Below are 24,369 nucleotides of genomic sequence, written 5' to 3'. Positions count from 1 at the left end.
TTAAATATTAGTTACTAGTATTTTTATGAGTCTGACCTAAAACAGCAAAGTGATATTTTTCTTTCTTTTCTCTTCCTCTTTTAGAATTAGAAAATATGTGCTTATTGTAACAAATGCAAACAATACAGATGTTTGTAAAATAAAAAGTGAAAGTATAAAATATAAAGTAAACATTTTCTCTTAATTCTCTATCCTCCAAATTCCATTTCTTCAGTGATCCCTTTTAAGTTTGATGTGTAACGTTCTTTCTATATATATATATATATATAGACATATATATAATTTAAAAAGTAAAAATCAGACCATATTAATATATAACTGTCCTGCAACTTACTCTTTTCCACTTAGCCGTTTATCATGGACGTATTTCTAGTAGAGTTATTCTCATTCTTAATAGTAGCACAAAAACATTCCATTATTTAATATACTATGATTTATTTATCCATATATTAATGAATACTTAAGTTCTTTCAAATTTTTTATTATTAGAAAATGCACCGCCAGAAACATCCTTGCCATATTTCTTTACACACTTGTAGTATTTTATAGGATAAATTTCTAGATGTGGGGTTGATGATCACTGGGCATAGGATATACACATTAATATTTTTGGTAGATACTGAGTGTTTGCCCTTTTGATACATGGAGCAGGTGTAGTCTGCAGGGTTTGGGGCAGGAACATGGACCTCTAAAGTCTGGCTGAGGGTCCAGCATGGTGGGCATTTGTCCAGTGTGTTCTATGGAAGTAGCTGGACTTGGAGCATCAGGGAATCTTCTACAGGATAAAATTATATCACATTCAAGCTGGTAACAGGGAAGTTATGTGTGGAGGTGAAAAGACAAAGCTCTTGCTAGATCAACTTCTGTTTTCAGAATTACGACGGCCAATGCTAATTCTTTCAGTGAAAATGAAAATTAATATAGTTTCATTGACGCTTCAAACAGAACAAACAGATCCTCTTCTGACTGAGGGCGTGGTGCAAGCTTGGTGACCCTTTCCTGAAACAGTAAACAAAAAGAATTACTCAGGGCTTTGCAGAGACAGTTTGTAAAAGCTACTAGGTATGTAAATTAACTCAGTCACGAGAAACAGTGACTTGACAATAGTCATAGCTTTAAAAGTCATATTTCTTGTTTGCGTCTTACTCGCTGATTCCCGGCTCAGAAGTTTATCAAGCGACGCCTCTTTGCTGTGAAGTTTTCAAAGCCATTACTCTTGCCTGAGGTCCTGAGAACAGCCTTCTGCTCAAATGTACAGAACCCAACCAGCCTCAGGAGAAACACCTCCTACAGTGACCAAACCACGCCAGTCTGGTGCCCCTGCCAGGCTCTCCCTGTGTGGAGGGCACTGTCCCAGGCATGTGCGCAGCCAGGGAGGACAGGACGGAGTCATCCTTGGCTTCAAAGACCGTATATTTTGCAACTTGGACTTCATGTATATTACAAAGGACTTCACTAGGACATTAACTTTCAGGCTATGGGCAGCAAGTGACTCTTTTTTAAAAAAAATATTAACTAAGGTTTTATCTCTACCTTCCCAAATGAATTCAGTGATTTCCTTACTTTCTCCAGGGAATATTGAGTCAAGTCAGCAAAGACACCAGCACCTCCTACTGCTATTTTTTTTTTTTTTTTGCGGTACGCGGGCCTCTCACTGTTGTGGCCTCTCCCATTGCGGAGCACAGGCTCCGGACGCGCAGGCCCAGCGGCCATGGCTCACGGGCCCAGCCGCTCTGCGGCATGTGGGATCCTCCCGGACCGGGGCACGAACCCGTGTCCCCTGCATCGGCAGGCGGACTCTCAACCACTACACCACCAGGGAAGCCCTCCTACTGCTATTGACACTCTCGTCAGTGGCTCCTTAATCCCCAAATTTCCAGGCCTAAATGAAATTAAGAAACGTGCCGGTGTTTTGGTTGCATGTTTGTGGATCTCTGGGTCCGTCTTCTGTGATGAGCACCTGTGTAGGACAGCACTTGGTAGGAGAGCGAAGCTCCACGGGGGGGGGGGGCTGTGCCCAGCGCCCCACGTGGCAAACAGGTGCTCAGTAGTTACAGGATGGATTGATAAAGATGATGGGAGGGGGGATATTGGCATCTCAAGATTCACACATACGAGATAGCACTCTGACTCCCCCACCTTCCATTTTTCCTTCTCTCAGAAATGTCACCCAGTCACTCAGGGAAAACCTAGGAGTCATCCTGGATTCCTCCTTCCCTTCCCTACAAGCTCAGTCCATCAGCAAGTCTGTCGGCTTTACCTGCAGATTAAATCCCAAAACCCACCACTTCTCACCTCCCGATCCATGGTCACTTCATGCTCCTGTCCTACTTGAAAGGCCTCTTAAGAGTTGTTTCCACTTTTCGCTCCACTCTCACCCCCTAGAGGTCATTCTCCCCACAGCAGCCAGAGTGATTTTTCCGCATTGCAAGTCTGGTCACACCGTTCCCTCGCTTAACACCCTCTGATGACGTCCCACTGCAGTTAGAACAAAACCATGTCCTCCAACCCCAGCTCCGACTCTTCTCCCACCCGCTCTTCTCACTTAGACCCCTGGTCCCCCTTCAGTCCCGTGAAAATGTAAATCTTCACCCTATCTCAGGGCCTTTCCCCTCTGCCTGGAATGCTTCTCCCAGATCTTCACCTGGCTGCCTCCACCTCCAATCAGAGGCCTTCTCTGACCACACTCGCTGGAGTTCCCGCCACACTGTCCCATGTGAAATCACTATCTCGTTACCCAGGTTTCCTTCAGACCACTAATCATTATCTGAAACGATTTCATTTGTATCTTATTTGTAGATTTGATTAGATGACCATTGTCTGTCTTCCTTACTAGAACATAAGCTCCACGAGGGAGGGAAGGGACTTTGTTTTCTAAACTGTATCACATACAATTCATGGTATATAGTAAGACATCAATAAGTATTTGTCAGGTAAAAGGAAGAATAAAAAGAAGGAAGGATGTATACAAAAATTAACTTTAAACGCACCTAAATGTAAGAGCTAAAACCTTAAAACCCTTAGAAGAAAATGGGAAAATATTCATGACTTTGGATTTGGCAGTGATTTCTTGGATATGACACCAGAACACAGGCAACAAAAGAAAAAATAGATAAACTGGACTACATCAAAATTAAAAACTTTTATGCATCAAGGAACACTACTAAGAGAGTGAAAAGACAACTCAGAATGGGAGAAAATATTTGCACATCATATATCTGATAAGGGATTAATATCCAAAATATACAAATAATTGCTACAACTAAATAACAAAAAACCCCAAGCAACTCAACTCAAAAATAGGCAAAGGACGTGAATAGATGTTTCTTCAAAAAAGATATATAAATAGCTAATAAGCGTGTGAAAAGATGCTCAGTGTCATTAGTCATTAGGAAAGTGCAAGTTAAAACCACGCGTTACCACTTCACACCTGTCAGAACGGCTGTCCAAAAAACGGAACATAACAAGTGTTGGTGAAGATGTGGAGAAATTGGAACCCTCGTGCATTGTTGGTGGGAATGTAAAATGATGCAGCCACTATGGAGAATAGTATGATAGTTTGTCAAAAAAACCCACAGAACTACCCTGTGATCCAACAATTCTATTCCTTAGGTATATACCCCAATGAAATGAAAGCAAGGACTAAAGCAGATACTTGTACATTGATGTTCACAGCAGCACTATTGACAATAGCCAAAGGGTGGAAACAACCCAAGTGTCCATCTGCAGATGAATGGATGAACAAAATGTGGCCTATCCATACAATGAAATGTTATTCAGGCATAATAAGGAATGAAATTCTGACACATTTAGGACATTATGCTAAGTGAAGACACAAAAGGACAAATATTGTATGATTCCACTTACATGCAGTACCTAGAATAGGCAAATTCACAGTGATAGAAAGTAGAATAGAGGCTGGGGGAAGAGGAGAGTGGGGAGTTACTGTTTACCATTTGGCAATAGAGCAGGGCTTCTTTTTGGGATGATTTAAAAGTTCTGAAAATGAATAGTGATTATGGTTCCACAGCCCTGTAAAATGTACTTAATGGCACTGAGTTGTACACTTAAAAATGATTAAAATAGTAAATTTTATGTCAGGTATGTTTTAACACAATTTAAAAAAAAAAAGAATGGATGGACAGATGGGAGAAGGATGGGGGGACAGTGCTGAAGAGTATAGGTGAAGCCAAGGTAAAGCTTCATATCCCAGCACATCTTGTAGAGACCCTAAAGAATTGTGAAAATCCATAGCAAGGCAGAGACTTGTTCACGGTGACTTATGCACACGTTTGTGGCAGGGTCCAGAACGGAAGTTCGGTATTTGCTATGGCCAAAGTTGCCACATTATTCTGTTTATAATGGCAGAGAGTCTTATCTGATGAGCTCAAGCGCCCTTAAAACAACCCTGTTCATCTTGCATGAAGTAGTTCAGGACTCTCAGCTCAGGCCAAGCTGAGGTGAGTTTCTTGTTCACATTTCTATCCCCCAACGATTGGTTCAACAGGGGCAAGGACGTAAAGTTTGTGATATATCCTTGCACGTATCACTTGTGCCATATAAGAGCCAACCTCTCAGGATTCAGATGTGTTCCGCACTGCTATTATTTATAGACACATAAGACCGAAGGACAACTGATTAACATGGGCAGTGAAATAAATTCAGACTACTACTTTTAGCACATTCATAAAATAACATTTTAGCGGGCCTGTCTGCCAGGGAGTGGAAGGGCTCATTTTGGTAGACAGCTCTCCTCGGTAATGAAATGTTTTGATGGGAAATGTAAATGTTTCTTTCCAGAGGTTTCAGAAATCCAGCTTGGAAGATTAATTTATTCTTGCCTGCTCCCCGAGCAGCCCGGCTATGGCAGTTGGAAACCTCTGTACACAGGGCTGCTATTTGCTGCCACCAGTATGGGCTGTGGTGTTTGGTTAAGAATACTGGCCTGGTTGTTCCAGAGAAAACCGATCCGTCTTTGCTGAACATAAAAGAAGCTTTATCAAATGTTGACTGCATGAAATATCCTTTCTGGTGATGTTCTTTGCAGGAAGAGTATATCCCTCTCACTACCTTAAATCCTGTAATACTAATAAGTGAAGATTTGTCTGCTGCATGTGTAAAATTCTGAAGTTGCCATAGCATTCCTATAAAATGTTCACTAAAAAAAAAAAAAAAAAAACTAAACAAGAACCCAACACTAGTTCAACTGCAAAACAGACAAGCTTATTTCCAATATTCCTTCTAAAGTCCTATGAATATTCCCCCCTTCCCCATATATGCATATAAATCTGTCATATTGACTTCAAAACTGAACTAGTGCCAGTGAATTAAAATTAACTGTGTTTCTCCTAATCGTGAAAACATGATCAAAGGAAAAAAAGGCAGCATCCACCTTGGGGCTGCTTTATGAACATAGCTTGAGGAAATCCTGGTTTCCTACTTTATAGACATGACTTGTATTAGAAAGATTCAATTTACCTTGCATCCTTTGTGAAACTAAGAAATTAGTTTTGTCTAATTAAGGTTCTGCTATCTGTGATTTCCCAGTATGACATGTGCACTGAGGCATTCAGAATGATACCTAATTAACTTGCTATTTTAGAGGATGGTCTCAAGTGTTAGTCTGGATCTGTTGCTGTTTGGAACAGCTTTTGAAAGTGGAAGCCTGAGTACAGTAGAATTAAAACCGTCCACACCTGCCAGTGTGTGCTGATGACTGGAAGATGCATTGCCACAGCAATTAAATGGCCAAGAATATCATCCAGTTTTATCTGAAACTCATGAATACCATTCTTGGAGGTTGATAAACACATATGCCTGAACATTTTCCTGGGATAAACAAGCAGAACTTTTCAGAGGACCCCCTGAAGAGTGGACACTCTTGCTGGGACCATGCTGTAAGAGCCAGAGGCTACATCAAAATCGTGGTGACCACTTGGTCTCTGGTATTCCTGGACAGGCTTTCATGGCTCCTTTTCATTGGCTGAGTCCTATTAAGTCTAAGGAAATTGCCCAAAAACAAGGACAGAAGATTTAAGAGGAGAGGATTGCAGGAATGTGCTCCTTTCAATGTTCACTAGCCCGGGTTAGGTGCTATAGAAGATAGATGAGCAAAACAGACAGGCTCCTACCTTCATGGAACTTTTATAGATTTGGAAAAAATGATTGTGATGGTCATATTTTTTATTTAGTCCCTTCGACTTACAGGTTAGGACTGTGGGTTAGAACCAGTGTCTCTGCTATTCTTTGAGACTCCTCTTTTTCTCATTCATTTATATTTTTGGATGCAACTGAGCCCACTGGGCCTGACCCTAAATTGTGGCCCATGGGCCATGTTTTCTTTGTACATTGGGAAATCAGGGAATTCAACACAAACATCCCAATTGCTGATTTTTCTTAAAAATACAAGTTCTACCAACACTGGGAACTGAATTTATGCTTGGTGATAATAGACTATAGCTGAAAAGCTGCTCACCCAGTGAGATGGGTCATGTGCTTTCCAGTTCACCAAAGTCCCCACCATTCCCTAGTGCCTTAAATTACTTTGTTCATTGCTATTATTTACCTTGCTCCTACGGACAGATAAGTCTGTGAACCCAATCCACACAAATACCTTATGTGAGTGGTGAGGTTTTCAACATTCTAAGTACTTGCTAAGAGGGGAAGAAGCCAGTTTGAGGCCTTTGCTTAACTGAAGTGGGCTGAGGGAGAAGCACTGCCACTTGTAAGCAGGATGCTGTGTGAGTAGATATTCTAGCTGTTAACTCTGTTCCAACGTCAGGGATAGATACATGAATGCCTTAATTTTGGGGAGAACTGCCTTATCCTCATAGTGTTTGTTTGTTGTTGTTGTTGTTTTAAATAGAAATATAGGGCTTCCCTGGTGGCGCAGTGGTTAAGAATCTGCCTGCCAGTGCAGGGGACACGGGTTTGAGCCCTGGTCCGGGAAGATCCCACATGCTGTGGAGCAACTAAGCCCGTGCCCCACAACTACTGAGCCTATGCACCACAACTACTGAGCCTGCGCTCTAGAGCCCGTGCTCTGCAACAAGAGAGGCCACCACAATGAGAAGCCCGCGCACCGCAATGAAGAGTAGCCCCCACTTGCCGCAACTAGAGAAAGCCCACACGCAGCAACGAAGACCCAATGCAGCCAAATAAATAAATAGTTTTAAAAGTATAGTTGATTTACAATATTGTGTTAGTTTCAGGTGTATAGCAAAGTGATTCAGTTATATATGTATATATATATATTATATATATATATAATATATATATATAATATATATATATAATATATATACAGTTATATATGTGTATATATATATATATATTATATATATATATTCAGTTATATATGTACTGATATGTACAGATATTTTTCCATTATAGGTTATTACAAGATATTGAATATAGTTTCTTGTGCTATACAGTAAATCCTTATTGCTTATCTGTTTTATATAGAGTAGTTAGTATCTGTTAATCCCATACTCCTAATTTATCCCTCCCCCTTTCCCGTTCCCCTTTGGTAACCATAAGTTTGTTCTCTATGTCTGTGAGTCTATTTCTGTTTTGTGTATAGACTCATTTGTAATGTTTTCTAGCTTCCACATATAAGTGATATCATATATCTGTCTTTCTCTGTCTTCACTTAGTATGATATTCTCTAGGTCCATCCACATTGCTGCATATACAATATTTCATTCTTTTTTATGGCTGAGTAATATTCCATTGTATATATACCACATCTTCTTAAGCCAATCATCTGTTGATGGGCACTTGGGTTGCTTCCATGTCTTGGCTATTGTGAATAGCGCTGCTATGAGCATTGCATGTATCTTTTCAAATTAGAGTTTTTGTCTTTCCCGAATATCCTCATAGTGTTTAAGTGACCCTTGCCTTTCGCATTTTGGACAGGAGGACTTAGTGAGCGCTCTGGGTCTGGTGAGCATGGTGTCATCTCCTGGCTCTGAGCTCTCTGTCTTATGGTGAATTACAACAAACAGGGTCTTGGCCTGTTAGGCTCTGGTGCTATAGCACCAGACACAAGGGTATCTGATCCTATAACACAAGGGTATCTGATCCTAAATGGAAGAGAGGTCCAATGGGGGATAAACTCTTTTCATGAGAAGCTTGAGAGGGGAAACTTTACATCTATTATAATTCTACCATATAAATGATAGCTGCTCAGTTTAAATTCTTTTTTTTTTTAAGTTTAAATTCTTTAGGAGCATATAAATAAATGAAATAAGACTCAAAGTGACACAAATAAGTATACATATGTATAAAATATATAATCTCCCAAATATGTTTAAAAAGTGATTTTTGTAATCATCTTAATTTAAAAGCCATGTCTATTCTTCACAAAATAGTAGAATTTGTAACTCTTTCTAATGGAAAATAATATTAGTGGCCTTTTTGGAATAGCTTCACATAGTTTTATAGGGGACTCTTAAAAGAACAGAAATGGAGAAAAGGGAAATTCTGCTATACTCAAGATAAACTTGGTTGTTTTCGCCTTAAATTTTTATAAAGGATCCTTTCATTACATCGTCAAAGCTTCACGTAAGCCACAGTTTAATGAAGAATATAAAGGCGAGGGAGCCTTGGCCCCTTCCCCCTGGGGAAGGGGAGAGCTGCTGCCTGGTGGGGAGAGACCTGGGTTGTCATCTCCTTCCCTAAGATGCCCCAAACGGACCGTGTCTCTCCTGGAGCCTGGTGCTTCTTAGAAGCAGTGAGGATGGGCTGCGTCTCTTACCTGGGGCAGTGTTCCTTTCACTAGTGCGGGGATATCGGCCTTGGAGTAGCCAATGGCAGCTAGGCCATCATCCACATCCAGATCGAATAAGAATTTCCGCAGCGTGTCTGCCAAAATGGGCCCAGCATCTGGGATCCTGGCAGTGCGGGTGTCGGCTCCTGGAAGACACAAAGCACTGACTGTAGCGAGGAGGAAGCTGGCCCTGGGTGTGATTCAGTCACAAGATAGCTGAATACATAACCTACTGCCAGCCCCTCACACTGAGGACAAGGGCCCTGCTGTGCCCCCAGCCGGGAGGCCGGCTCAGCTGTCAGCCCCGCAGAAGACAGGCCATCCTGGGAGCCCCCAGAGCCTCCATAGAGAAGTCGGAGAGCGGGGAGGGGTGCTAACTTGGCTCTCACATTTCCAGTGGGCTGCTCGCCCTCTGTGTGGTGGGAAGAAGAGAAACGGCCCAGAAAAGAGGCACAGGAAGGAGACCAAGAAAGAAGGCTGGTGTTTGGATGAGGAGGAATGAGCATCTGTAGGAGAAAACACAGCTTATGTAACTTTCAAGGCTTGGAATTTGCTGACATCTAGAGGTCTACACATTCAATGTCCTTTCTCAAGGCGACAGCTTAGGAGAAGAAGACAAACCCTTTGCAAACACTTTGTGAGACAAGGATCTACAGAAGTTCAAAAACCTCCACCATTAACTGCCAAAAAGGAGGAAAGTGACAAAAATGGATTAGGCGTGGCCAGGGAAGGAGTATATTTCCTCTCTCTAGCTAGAAAACGTTTTTGGACTCTGTTGCCAAAGGGCAGGTCCCTCTAAATGTATATTATACAACCTGTCAGGCAGAATTAAGAATAAGGAGACTCTTAGAAAGCGGTATTTAACATGTAGATAATGATATCGGTGAACGAGGAAGAAGGTTGCCAGGGGTTGGAGATTTGTAAGGGCAGAATTTGGACATAATTACTAATTAATACACAAAAGCATAGAGATGTCCATCTGGAAGAGCCGGGGGTTCTGGCCTCAGGGTGGCCGTGAAAGTTCCCAGATGAAGGAATCAATCCCAAACCCTTGGCACCCATGCCCCACGCCCCCATCTATTCTGGTTGGACACAGTCATCGCCGGGACGTGCCGCAATCTGTAACCAGAAGGTAGCATTATTTATTTATTATCAAGATGCCTCATGCTGTAGTCCAAGTCCACTTTCTCTGTATAGGTCAAAAAGAGACTAGAAGGTATGGCTCACTCCATACTGAAGTATTTTATTAAATCAGTTTTAGCCTTTCTGTTCTCTGACAGCAACCTGTTTACGTTATCCAGGAAAAGGTATAAGTAGAACCAGATACAGAGCTAGTTGGGAGAGCAGCTGGATGGAAGGTAAAACTTGCCCGACAAGGCCAGTCTGTATTACACAGCGGCAGCTCAAATATGGATTAAGTGGAGGGTGACACATGATACAGGGTTTATGAGGTTCTTATGTTCCCGGGATTGCTGTCATCCAAAGCTCCAGGTTTTCCTGTGAAGTGTTTTAGAAAAAAAGAGAAGGTAGGAAAGAGAATACATTGGTATAAAGCTAAGACAATCTAAGATTACATAGGGAATCAAAATATTTAATGCCATTTGCAGCAACTTGGATGGACCTAGAGGTTGTCCTACTGAGTGAAGTAAGTCAGATAGAGAAAGACAAATATCATATAATATCACTTATATGTGGAATATAAAAAAAGGGCACAAATGAACTAATCTACAAAACAGAAATAGAGTTACAGATGTAGAAAACAAACTTATGGTTATCAGGGGATAAGGTGGGGGAGGGATAAATTGGGAGATTGGGACTGACATATACACACTACTATATATAAAATGGATAACTAATAAGGACCTACTATATAGCACAGGGAACTCTACTCAATACTCTGTATTGACCTAAATGAGAAAAGAATCTAAAGAAGAGTGGATATATGTATATGTATAACTGATTCACTTTGCTGTACACCTGAAACTAACACAACATTGTAAATCAACTATATTCCAGTAAAAATTAAAACAAAACAAAAATATTTAATGGCTAAATATGGAATAATATTAACCAAAAATTCCTATGCAAGAGGAAAGTATCGGTAGTTCCTCTGGCCTGGGTTTTGTCTAATAGAGGCCTTGCTTTCTCAGTAGTTTTGTTGGTGGCCTGGAATGTTAGGTTTAGGCTCTCTAAAATTTTCCCGTTTACCATACATCTAGCCTACTATTTGGGCTCCTGCCTGTTTACACTGTTTGCATGTTTACAAAGGATCTGAGTCCCAACATAGAGCTGAACAATATCCCCAGTCCAAAAGGGAAAAAGGATACAAGATCCTTGGAAAAGTAGGTGCCATGTTTCTGGCAGTACATGCCGGGAGCTCTAGCAGTGGGAGGTGGAGGTGAAGCAACACGTTCGGAAAGGTATCTGTGTCGTTCCTACCTTCTTGGAACTACTCTCTCCAATGGCTCGAGCTAGAGGAGCATAATGCAATTTTCTTTTTAGCTTTTCCCTTTCTAAAACAAGTAGGGGAAGAGATGTTTTTAAAGTTAATTGAATACTTAAGTTTACTTAAAAGAATTCTTGTATTAGAAAAATACCAATATTTTACTTAACACTGAAGTGACCCTAAATGTAACTGTATTTCTTGTAAGATTTAAAAGGCACTGTGGGTATATTATTATAGACATTATTTATCCTACAAAACAGCAAACAAATTCTTCTTTTGGGAACTTTTTACAAAGTTTCTAGTTGTTTAGGTTCTCTGTAACTGGGAACTTACTGTTACTTCCTGATTTAGATTCATTTTTAGTTCCTATTAAACAAAACAAAAACCATATATAACATGAATAGTATATAAACAGTTTCACTTTCCTTGGGGACGAAAACAGTGGAAATATTATTACTGTAAACTTAATGTAAGCAGTACTTGGTTCCATTTCATTGCTAATAGACTCTTAGAAACACAAAATTACAGAATTTTAGTGTTAGATAGGAATTTGGGCAGGTCACTGACATTTTATTATTAAATTATCCCAAGCAATATTTTTTGGTATTATTCTTTATGGTTTATCTTCAGAAGCATCCTAGGAAATGCTCCACATATATGGGTCACAGATTTATGATTAACGGTTCATACCCAGTATTTCTGCCATCTCCAGGTGGTGCTCAGGAGACATCTGTGCCGTGAAAGTGAACACTGCTGGGGAGGTGAGTACCACAGAAAGACCATGAGGCTGGGGAGAAAGGAAACACGGTGACCGACGTGGCAAAGCCAGTCTTAAACATGCATATTCTAGATATTAAATTACTTTACCTTGTACTCCAAGCAATCAAGAATTAACAAAATACGTTTATGGCAATTGAGAGGAATCTAAGAATAAATTAAAGAATTTATTATGATTTTACCACCAGTGGGTGATCCACATTATAATCCTTTGCTTTATATGTCTTCACTAAGCCTGAAATTGGGTAAGACATTCCATGGCTAGAAAAGAAAGAAAGTCCTTATGTTGACATACAGATATCAGAAATTCAAGTTAACAATACTCTATGGGAGAGCCCTTCACAGTCTCTTGACAATATTATTAACCCACAAAGTTAGACATTCTGTTTTCTTTGATTCCTATGAGGATACATTATTATGCAGTTGATATTTGGTGTTTTCATTCACAAAACTTCTGAAATGTTAAAATTCAAATGCTCATAGAATTGTATGCATTAAAAAGTATTGATGCTTAAGTTGCTGGCCAAGCACATTGGTTAAGCTTATGATCTTGAAGAAATCAAGAATTCACTTTGGAGTTTCTTTAATAATCTTCAGGGTATGCATTTTCTGTCTTGCTCTGCACTGCCTTGGCAGTGTGTTCCTTCACAAACTGAAGATGTCAGTGGGAATTTCATGAGCCAAGATGTACTGCACTAGACATGCAAGCTTGTTCTGCCAGTGATCTGTCTTGCCAATGATGGATACCTTCTTTTAAATGCTACATACTAATGGGAGTTGAATTATACGTGATTGTTTCAGCCTGAAAGGCTATCCAGAAAAGGCATTTTCGTTTTTATTTGTGGGGATTTTTTGGTTGGTTTTAATGGGGAAACGCTCTGTCCTCTCGAATTGTTAGTGAACAAACAGGACAATATGATAATTTACTAGATGACCCAGAAGATACACATTGTGACAAGTTAATATATTTACAGTTAATGTATTGAAAATGAAATGTTTTACAATAGTAAAATGGTCTGTAAGTCTATTAATGTGGGTTATTGGATGACTTTGTTTTTATTTGCTAAAAGATTTACATTTCATAGACAGATGAAGTATTTTGGTGAATTGTATGATTATCCAAAAAAAGGTGCCCCATGCCTGTCATCTCTCACGAGGCGGATCAGAAGCTATCGGTTCTCTGAGTTGTTGGATACTTAGGGACGTGCTTTACTGTTTTCGGGCTTCATAGTATTCAGAAAAATATTGCTTAGCATGCTTCCGTGATGTGAAAGGGTTCATGTAACTTCCAAAGTACCTTTCTAACAATAGCCAATATCTTAGTTTGATTTCTTTTATTTTAACAGTTATATATATTCTTTGTAAAAAAGAAAAATGATCCATAATCCTATTTCCTCAAGATAGCCATTATAGAATATTTCCTTCTAGTCTTCTTATGCATATGTTTAATTTATGATCGTATTGTGCACTGGTTTTGACGTTGCTTTTGTTACTTAATATTCTTTATAAACATTTCCCCATATCATTTTCTATTCTTCTAAAATATTATTTTAATAGATATTTTATTCTTAGAGTACTAAACTTCAGTTAACCATCCCCAAACTGTTGGGAATTTGGGTTGTTCCTAAATGTTTCCGTTATAAATAACTTCTAGGTGAATATCCTTATAAGGATATTCTTTGATCATATCATGATTATTTCTTTAGGCTACATTTCTAGAAGTAACATCAGTGGGGCAAAGGGTATAAACATTTTCCAAGCTCTGGGCAGATTTTGTTCAGTTGCTTCTTAGAAAGGTCGACCCATCTATGTTCCTCTCAGCAGCAGAGTTTGAGGGTGAACATTTCATTGCACTCCCCTAGCAAAGGCCAATTCTTAATTCTCCGTGTTCACTGGTTTTCAAGTTTAAGGCAACATACCAATAAAGTTCTGATCAAAAGACTAATTCTGGCTATTGACAAATATTCGAATCCCCTTCTTTCTGAGAGAGATTAGGAGAAAAAATATCCTGCGTTTGACGTTTTAAAAACCCATGACACGTGATGAAGATGTGGAGAAATCAGAACCCTCATCCACTGTTGGTGGGAATGTAAAATGGTGCAGCCACTGTGGAAAACAGCCTGGCAGTGCCTCAGAATTTAAACAGAGTTACCACGTGACCCAGCAATTCCACTCCTAGGTATTTACTCAAGAGAAATAAAACATATGTCCACCAGGTAAACTTGTACATGATTATTCAAGCAGCAATATTCATAGTAGCCAAAAACGTGGACACAACACAAATGTCCCTCATGTGATGAATGAATAAATAAAATGTGGTATATCGGTGCAATGGAAAACTGCTTGGCAATAAAAAGGAAAGAAGTGCTAATACGTGCATGGAATGAACCATGGAAACATGATGCTAAGTGAAAGAAGCCAGGCACAAAAGATCACACATTATATGATTCCATTTATATGAAATGTCTGGAATTTGCAAATCCGTAGAGACAGAAAGTAGATTAGTAGTTGTTTAAGACCTGGGGGTATAGGAGGATTGGTGGGCGACAGCTAAGGGGTACAGGATTTCTTTTTAAGGTGATAAAATGTTCTAAATTTATTGTGGTAATGGTAGCACAACTTTGTGAATATACTAAAAACCACTGAAAGTTTTAAATGGGTGAATTATATAGTATGTGAATAATTAATAGCTCAAAAAAGCTGTTACCAAAAAGAAAAAAATCTATGACCCGATAAACTGCATTTGAATTAAGAAAATATTATGGGACGCTGAGTTAAATATCTTCTTTCTATAGCATATTTAAAATCTGACCACATGTCCTAAATTATAAACATTTAAAAAATTTAAGGGCAATAGCTTAGGTGAAGAAATAAAATCTCAAATTTGCTCACCACAGATGAACACCAGCATTTCCAAAGCCAATGCCAGCAAAAGCACTTGCCAAGTGCATATTAGACCTTGCTTCAAGATCATCAGGATTTCTGACAGCCCTGTGGATGATATAAATACCTAACAATAACACATCTACATTGGCATTTCCTAGTGAATAAAGAGCCGCCTTAGGGAAAGATCTGGAAAAAAAAGAAATGCTACTCGATACGAAGAAAAATTAGGCAAGTTATTCAAATGACACCTTGTCTTCTAGATGAAAACCAAAGGGAAACATATTTTCTCATTAACAGTTTGAGCAAAAGCATAATAAATATGCTGTCAGGCTGCTCATGTGATAAAAGTGCCAGGGGAAGAAAGCACTGACCCTTGGACTATGAAAGCTGCTCAAGAAAAGTGCCCTGAGACTCATTCTTCTTCTTCACTTGTCAATGACCTTGATTGCGGCTGTGAGCGGACTCAGAGTAAACACATACTCAGAAGGCACAGGGCCCAGGCTGGTTTGCTGAAGTGAGTCCCTGTCGCCTGGGGCTACTTACTGGCCAAATGAGCCGCCCAGACATCTTTCTCTCTGTGATACCACCCCAAATCGGACCCACTGGAGGCCTCTTTTGGTGTCTGTGGGAATTGCACATGTTATTTTAACCCTTACTACTGTGGAAGTGGGATGTTATTGTAGGACAAGCCTTCACTTGCTCCATCCCTCCTCAGTGCCCCTTTGGAAAAGCAACTTCTCAAAGGCCCCTTTCAGATGCAGCTCAGCCTTCCTGCTCCCGGGCTTGGAAACCCTGCCCCAGGGAGGAACCCTAAGACAGCCAAGGGCACCCCTTCCCACGTGGTTTTTTGTGATCCTGCCTGGAGTGAGGGTTCTTGCTATGAAATAAAAGTGCCACAGCCCTTTTCCTCCTTTCATCTGGAAGAGTTAGGCACTGGCGTCTCTTTCCAAAACCCAGTGTTCGTTCCTTACCCCCAGATAACGAGGTGAGACGGCAGGTGATGGGGCTTCAGCCTCTCTTCTGTCCATTTCGCCCCCTCACCTCCCACAGCGGCCGTGCCAAGCCTTGTGTCCCCATCAGACACCTGGCTGGCCCTCATCTGCATCTGCTTCTACCCAGACAAATCCTCCCTGCTGGGCTCCGAGCTGGAGGTAGTTCTGTGTCCCTCCCCTACCTCTACTACAAAAGGCTGTCCTGGGTCCCTCTCCCTCCAGGCCGGGGGAGGCACCGCGCTCACATCGAGTCCTAACCTGCCCTGTTCTTGCCCTCCGTTGTGTATAACTACTAAGGGGAGTTCGACTTTGCACAAGTCCTAATGTCTCAGGGATCAGTTTTCATCTCTAAGTATATCTTTGCTCTCTCTCAGGAGTCTGTTATGGCTATTTCATGCATAAATCTTTCCAAACCTTTTAGGAATCTTTTTAGGAAGGCTTTCATATCTCCCAGGACAGACATCTCTACTCATTTATTTCTTAAATTGAGTTCATGTGCGTTTGCTCACGGGTCCACCCCGTGTGCCTCTGGACAGGGCCAACATCTGTCTCATCTGTCTCATCTGTGGTTCTCATTTCTGCCCTTGGTAGCCAGATCTCAAAGGACATCTCCCCTCCCCCAGGTTTGGTTTTGAGGCTTTGATGAATAAACCTTCTACCTGCATCCTTCATAACTTAGGGGCTCCTAGGTTGTCCCCTCATGATCTTTCCCTTTTCAGATCAAAGGATCCAGTTTTCATCTGTCCTCATGGGGCTCCCTCCAGAGGTTGCTGGTCTCTGGTGCTTCTGTATGTACAGTGACTGATTTTTTTGGTGAGCAGGCTTGCTCAGGACATTTCAGGATCTGGTGCGCCACATTTCACGTGAAGGTGGAGAGTGGTTTTTCTGTTCTGTTTCCATCCCCTCTGGGCGACATACCTCTTCAGATACTTGGCAACGATCCTCAGTGCGTGGACTGCCCAAATGTCACTGATGGGGTTGCTGCCCTGGTAGGCTGGCCGAGTGATGGGATTCTCAGGGCAGGGGCTCCGCATGTGGTACGGGAGGGCAGTGTAGGACTCCAGGGCGTGACTAACAAGGAATATTTAAAATACACAGTTGAAAGCATCCTTTTCCTCCTTTCCTGCATTCAGATCACAAACTGTCTCAGAATGCTCTACGCACCCCCCTGTGGATATGCTTTGTAGTGCTGATCATCACAACTCATCTCACTAATCAGCCTCTTGTCCACGACAGTCATTGCTTATTATAGCAATTAACACAGTGAAGTTGACGTTAACATCACTACAGTGTTTTTGACCAGTATGTGTAAGATTACATATGGTTCCTTTCTAGTGCCAGTACATCTTTATGATGTTGAATTTTTAAACATTTAAGTCATGAAGAAAAGCACTGAATCTGAAAAATGACTTCCTTCTAAAGTATATTTACCATTTTATACCTTGCATTGATCAAACACCACATTACCCATCCAAGAAGGGTCATAGTTACACTAGCCTCCTATAGGAGTACAGTGCAGTGGGTCGGCCCCCCAGATGTAAATTCTGGCACCAGACTTTCCCACTGTGGGCCTGAGGGCAGTCACCATCCTCCCTGTGATTCTAAGATGAGGATAAATCACAGTCTTTCTTCATGGTGCTGCTGTGAAAATTAAGTTCACATATGTAAAGTACCAGCACTTTGTAAAACTTATCATTCACCATTATTATTAATTCTTGGCTTGAACAAAAAATCTAATTCTTTCTTCTTACATGCTCTAAATTCAGGGTTGGCTGTTTTAAGAATAAAGCATCATAAAGACACAGACCTACTTGAGAACGGACTTGCGGGTATAGGGAGGGGGAAGGGTAAGCTGTGACAAAGCGAGAGAGAGGCATGGGCATATATACACTACCAAACGTAAGGTAGATAGATAGTGGGAAGCAGCCGCATAGCACAGGGAGATCAGATCGGTGCTTTGTGACCGCCTGGAGGGGTGGGATAGGGAGGGTGGGAGGGAGGGAGACGCAAGAGGGAAGGGATATGGGAACAGATGTATATGTATAACTGATTCACTTTGTTATAAAGCAGAAACTAACACACCATTGTGAAGCAATTATACTCCAATAAAGTTGTAAAAAAAAAAAAAAAAAGAATAAAGCATCAGAGCTTCCTTTACCTACTGGCCTGCCATGAATTCTAGCTAATTGACTGCAGAAGATGACAATAAACACAATCATCTAGATCAAGGATTTGTTGGGAACACAGTATAACATGAACTACTTTGTGCATGAGTTGTAGTTTTCAGTCTTAGAATGGAGAATTTACTTTCTTCTACACGTGTGAAGCAGATAACATCTTTTGAAAAAGTATTAGAACTTCACAAAGAATTAGTTGGTGGACAAAAGCTATGGGTTTGTGGTTCTAAACAGGAAATCTGGGCAAGGCAAGAAGGAGGTGTCCACGTGGGGTGGATGGGGTGCTGATGAGTCCACCAAGGTGCAGAGGTAAACCTCTGCCCTGCTGTGCATCTTGATTCTGGGCGCAAGATCAGATCTGTCTTTAAGGGGCAGATTCACTGAGCTGAGCTCACAGAAACGATGTGTAAAACCTGGAAGTCTGATTATTGATTTATAACAAGAAATATAACTGCTGAGGGGGACAGACACCTGAGCCTTCTAGGTATCCATTCTCCCTACTGGCAAGTCTGTGGATACCCAGTTATGGTCAGAAAGCCCCTGGAGCCCTCACGAGGGGAACTGCCTCTAAGGTTGAATACATGGGTGTGTCCATCTTCAGACCAGGCTGCTGGGCCTCAGGGGCAGACTCCTCGGGCCACGTGCGCTCTCCCGTGGTCAGTCCTTGGAAGGGCCACTGCCCTCACTCTCCTTTCTTCTGAGCCCACTGTCAGCTTTTATTGACAGCAAAGTCTTTGGGCCTGTGAGTCATTCATTTAAACATGACTGCTTTAGGCTGTTATATGTTTATTATGCAGTTCACAGCTAGGGAGGGTAATCTTATTTCCAAGTTATCAGAGGACAACTCTTCAGAGTACTGACAACATTGGCCAGGATGGAGGTGGACACAGTTTTCTCCAGTCTCTTGGCGGGCAGTGTAATGCAGTAAGAGAAGCAGACCGTGGACTTGGGTAGACCTGGATGTGAACCCTAGCTCTGCTGTCTCCTGCTTGTGTGAACTTCACTCGACAGTTGTTAATTGAGTACTGATGATGTGACGGTCCCTGTGCCAAGGAGCAGGGAGGGAGGAGCGCACAAGCCTGCAGTGCAGTGAGGGAGACTGGCGTGTGAAGAGCGGTGTCTCCGAAGCAATGCACAGGCCCCCAGCGGGTAAGAGCAAAGGCCAGAGTGGTTCTTAAGGAGAGGGGAGGGGAGGGGAGGGTCAGCAAAGGCTCCATCAATGACAGAATGCTCCAGTGGAAAGTGAAAGAAGAGTTCTCCAAGCAGATAAAGTGCTCAGCACTGGGGACATTGCAGGGACTTTGGCTTTCAGACAGTAGGTGTGGACAGGCAATGACAGACTTGTAAGGTAGAGGTGTATGTGTGCGTGTGTGTGTGTGTGTGTGTGTATAAATGCCCGTGTGTATGCACGGTGGTCATATTGCATTCTGGAAGCTTGTTGAGGCCAGTATGGAGGACAGACAGAAGGACTGTGGGTTGGAAGCAGGGAGACTGATAAGGAGATTGGATACTGTCCAGGCAAGAGCTGGGGCAGGCCTGAGCTGAGGCGGGAGCAGATGGGAGAGACTGAGTCAGACAAGGGAGGGGCTCTGTGGCTCGGTGTGGGCACGCGGCGAGGGAGAAGTCCATACTGGATCCTGCTGCTCGCTGAGGTCAGGGACCCAGGAGGAGAAGCTGTGAGGGGTGGGGGGATGGAGAGAATTGTAAGATTTCATCAACTTCAAGATGCCATGCTTTATAAGATGCACCATTAAAAAAAAAAAAAACTACCACTGAGGAAGAAAACCATACTGCCGTGCCACAGATATACAGATATGCCTTGATTTCAGAGATGTTAAAATGAGAAGAAATGTGCATGTGTAAATGGGTGGAATAGATCTTTTGGACCAGGTGGATGTGAAGCACCCGTGGGTCCCCGTGATGCCGCTGGAACACAGGGCCCAGAGCTCGGGAGCGAGGCCTGTGGCAGAAACACTGATGAGGGAGCCGTCAGCACATGGCAGATGAAGCCAGGGGAGCACGTGGTGTGACTCCGGGCGAGCTGCTCGACATCTCCAGCCCAGTTTTCTTTTCTGTGCGGCACAGAGCTGTGGTGAAGTGATGATGCGTGTCAAGTGCCGACAGCGAGCCCTTCCAGCTCCGGCGGTGGGCGCTCCTGCCCCTGCTGTGTGCCTGAGGCTGCAGCCCTGGCATCCCCTGGTTAGTGCAGCAGAGGCAGTGCTGTGGGTCTGAGATGCTGCCTGCCAGCTGCCGCTGCTCCTCTCCCTGTGTCCCCATGGCTGCAGCTGTGGCTGGGCCGGTCCATCCCAAACAGCAGGTTTGTGGCTCACCTAGGACCTCACCTCATCTTTACAGCTTTAGCTTTGTCACTCAGGAAAGCCAAAGCCAGCGCTGTTGTGGAGCACAATCAGTGAGTGCTTAACAAGTGCTTTCAGCAGTAACATACTGTCCGTCAACCGAGTACCGAAAGAGCCCCTGCAGGTGGCATGGGTACCTACCAAAGCACATCGAAGCCACTGTTGGCGATCACCCGCTCAGGCATGTACAGGGTGTGCAGCGGATCGATCAGGCCCAGTGTGGGTTTGATGGCTCGCGAAGCAATACCTAAGGCAGGGATTTTCAACAGAGGCTATAGGTACGGACACAATTTTTAAAAAATTAAATAACTTTAGGGTAACAAATTATCCTAAAAAAATTAAAATATGAGGGCTTCTCTGGTGGCGCAGTGGTTGAGAATCTGCCTGCTAATGCAGGGGACACGGGTTCGAGCCCTGGTCTGGGAGGATCCCACATGCCGCGGAGCAACTGGGCCCGTGAGCCACAACTACTGAGCCTGTGCGTCTGGAGCCTGTGCTCCGCAAAAACAGAGGCCGCGATAGTGAGAGGCCCGCACACCGTAATGAAGAGTGGCCCCCGCTTGCCACAACTAGAGAAAGCCCTCGCACAGAAACGAAGACCCAACACAGCCAAAAATAAATAAATAAATAAATAAATTTAAAAAACCACCATAAGTCTCCAGATCTCATTAGCCTTTAAAAAAAAAATTAAAATATGAGATAAGATTCATTCTCATATAGGGAGGCAGCAAGGAGCGGCGGGAAGAGATTTGGGGTCAGAAACCAGGTTTTTCAGCGTCCAAAGCCCCTTGCAGTTTACACGAGCCACATACCCATGTCTTCCCAGCTCCAGGTTGAGTGACGTCATCTGCTATGGCGGAGTACTTACACCGCACAGACACTCCAAATCAGGGCTTATTTACTTACTAAATTCTGGAGAGCTGGTTTACTAGCAAACCACTGGTTTGGGTCCTTGCTCTGTGATTTGCTGCACGTCTTTGGTACGTGTCTGGGCCTTTCTGAGTTCTCTATAAGATTAGACTCTAATAACACAGGGCCTCCATCCCTCCCGGAGCTGTTGTAAGGATCACAGTAGATAATACGACAGGAAAGTCTTTAAAAAAATTTAAGGTCGAATTTAAATGCTGGTTTCTATTTTTATTGTCTTTAACAATGTCAAAGGATAATGTAATTTAAAAAGAGAAGTTACCATAAATGTGCAGTTCAATGCCAATCTATTCCACTATGAAGGCCTGGAAGAAGGATATTGAACCAGACTCAAGGAGAGGGACATTTCCCCCACATTAGCTGAGAGTCAGAGAAGAAGACAGGATAAACGTGACAAAGAAGGTAGAAAGCAGAATGGTGGTTACTTGGGAATGGGGCTGGAGGGATTGACTGGGAAGGAGCATGAGGGAACTTTCTGGAGAAGTGGGAATGTTTTGTATCTTGACTGGCGTGGTGGGTACCTGTGTTATATATTTGTCAAAACTCATCAAACTAGACTCTTAAAATGTATACATTTTATTATATAAAAGTTACACCTCAATGAAGTTGAGTTAGAATGTAAAAAAGATGTCTAAGAAAGGGAATAACCATTTATCACTGATCTATAGTCACTAACTTGGGCAGAAAAATGGCTAATTAAGATTCATGCCATTTCAATAAGCTTTTGTAGGTAATTCTCAAAAACAAGTTTATTAGACTGCTTCATATTTTTTATATGTATGTGGGAAAAGAAAGAAAATGTGTCTATGTACATACCCTTTCCTTAACTCTGTAACTCCTTGAATTTTAAATATTAGGGTTAAAGAAAAGGGGGTGGAGTTAGTTGAAAGGTAAGAGAGAGAACTAAAAAAAAATGTTTATGGGCAAAGTTCTTACCAGTTTTTACTTTCAAGCGTTCATAGTCAAAAATGGCAACTCCAGTAGTTTCACTCCCAGTTCCTGAGGTAGTTGGGACTTGAACAAAAAAAACGTCAATTTTAATAAAGCATCTAAATAAAGGTCAGTGGAGATAATTAAGTCTTAGGAAATAAGGAGCAAAAGGTCAGAGGGGAAAGCTTTGCTGCGCTTGTTTGCTCACCTGATGTCTGTATTTGTATTAACATGCATGTATGCTTAACGTGTATGACTGTGTCTACATTAACATGTGAGTAACAGGTCTGATGCCTGTGTTGGCATTAACATGCCGGCATCCGTGTTTAACATATGTGTGTGATGGCAGTGTCTGCATCAATATGCACGCATGTTTAGCATGTATGTCCATGTCTGCATCAACATGCATGTAAACCTAACATGTATGTGCACTTGATGTGTGCGCACTGTGTTAGCACGTATGTTTGATGTCCGTATTGGCACTAACATGTATGTACGCCTAATATGTATGCATGACGTCCATGTCTTTATTACACACGTGTGTTTAACGTGTATGTGTGATGTCTGTTTCTGTAATAACAGGGAGGAGTTCTGGGAGCCTCGGGCTCCTCTAGCGTCAGAGCTTAAGCAGCTGCAGTTGGGAATTCAAAAGCAGGCCTCTCGGCCTCTCTGGGAAGAAAACTCGTATTTGCCGTCTCTAAAAGACATCTTTATTCCCCCTTGGCAGCAAGAACAGTAACACTGTGCCTTTGCCGGACTCTGCGGTTTTGTAGTTCTGTCAAGTTTCTAAACTTTACTAATCACCCCTCTGTGTGATGCTGACACAGTTTCACCGGAGGGTTCCATTTGCCAGACATCAATTATGCTGCTCCCTGCTGATCACTCGTTCACGTCAAAGCGGTTCATCTGCTGTCAACTCCCTCCCGCCCCATCACAGGGCCCGTTCACAGTGGGAGTAGGAGGGCAGGAGGAGAGAGAGGACAAGACTTGACACTGATACTTTCCTGGGGGTGGGGGTGGTGGGATGAACTGGGCGGTTGGGATTGACACGTATACACTAATATGTGTAAAATAGATAACTGATAAGAACCTGCGGTATACAAATAAATTAATTAAATTAAATTAAATTTTTTAAAAACCTGATATTTTCCAGCTAGTACATTTTAGCTGTAAGACTTTAGACAGTGATATGCTGACAGCCATAAAATGGGAGGGAAGACAAGACAGAAAGATCCCAAGGTCCGTGTGGAACAGACAAGCGATCCTCATTTGGATGTGCGTGTCTGCGCCCTGGCAGCCACAGAGCAGGTGTTGCCCAGAGTGACGAGGCCACGCTGGCCACATGTCCCAGGGCAGAGACAAAGCCCCAGGCCAGCTGAGGAGCCATTAGGTGGAAGAAAGGGTTGAGTCAACATCAGAAAAATAAAAGGGAACGTTCCCCTTAGACTCCACAGTGGCTGGCAAAGTGGGACAAAACCGAGAGGGGCTCAGAAGACAAACCTGCCCACAGGAGGATCTAATAATCTATAGACGATGACCTTCCCTTCTCTTCCACATAGTGACTTCATAGCTTAACTCTGCAAACTTTCCTACTACTGACCCAAATTTTCTCTGTCTGTGCAATAATGAAACTCAGAACTTTAAAGATGAATGAATTGCTCGCTGTTTCGATCTCCAAACAAGGTACTATATGGAAATGAAGAAATCAGGAAACTTTGGAAAACATACACCCCAAAATTACTGGCTTGTGTCTTTCCTGAGGCCTTTTGCCAGTTGCAAAATAAAAGAGACAAACAGTCTTTACCTGCAATCAGAGGCTTAAGAGGCGCAGTCACAGGCTTTCCCTTCCCAATGGGGGCATTGACGTAGTCCAGGAAATCAGAGTCAGGGCTGGATGCATACAGATTAGCGGCTTTGCAGGTGTCTATGGTGGAGCCGCCACCCATGGCCACGTAGGCATCAAAAGCTCCCCTTCTGGCAAATTCAATAGCTTCCATGAAGCTTGGAGAAGGGAAAATAAAGGCCATATGTCGGGTTTTTCAGAAATAAATTGCCGAGCCATTAAATAAGGCCTGGGGCAAGTTTCAATCAACATTGGTATGTGTTG

The 24,369-nt window shown here is 42.4% G+C and overlaps 1 protein-coding gene across 14 annotated transcripts in view; it reads right to left on the bottom strand.

The window, feature by feature from the left end:
* Window positions 1-471: 471 nt before the first annotated feature.
* ADHFE1 (alcohol dehydrogenase iron containing 1) overlaps window positions 472-24,369 on the bottom strand; it is a 34,395-nt gene continuing 10,497 nt past the window's right edge. For 11 of the 14 annotated variants that reach the window (XM_060116263.1, XM_060116265.1, XM_060116262.1 and 8 more), the window contains 9 exons: window positions 24,067-24,263; window positions 22,269-22,346; window positions 20,547-20,652; window positions 16,790-16,942; window positions 14,886-14,984; window positions 12,176-12,254; window positions 11,907-12,003; window positions 8,759-8,916; window positions 472-999 (listed from right to left, as the gene is read on the bottom strand). In XM_060116263.1, the coding sequence (XP_059972246.1) occupies window positions 916-999; window positions 8,759-8,916; window positions 11,907-12,003; window positions 12,176-12,254; window positions 14,886-14,984; window positions 16,790-16,942; window positions 20,547-20,652; window positions 22,269-22,346; window positions 24,067-24,263 (1,051 nt within the window). In that variant the 3' untranslated portion in view covers window positions 472-915. Of the gene's footprint in view, window positions 1,000-8,758; window positions 8,917-9,473; window positions 10,268-11,906; window positions 12,004-12,175; window positions 12,255-14,885; window positions 14,985-16,789; window positions 16,943-20,546; window positions 20,653-22,268; window positions 22,347-24,066; window positions 24,264-24,369 lie in introns of those variants that run through there. The other 3 variants (XR_009534097.1, XM_060116268.1, XM_060116273.1) reach the window with 3 other exon arrangements.

This window comes from Mesoplodon densirostris, chromosome 13 (genome assembly GCF_025265405.1).
Source record: "Mesoplodon densirostris isolate mMesDen1 chromosome 13, mMesDen1 primary haplotype, whole genome shotgun sequence".
Taxonomy (NCBI): Eukaryota; Metazoa; Chordata; class Mammalia; order Artiodactyla; family Ziphiidae; genus Mesoplodon; species Mesoplodon densirostris.
Note: the sequence above shows the minus strand (reverse complement) of the source record. Positions and strands in the feature narration are given on the sequence as shown.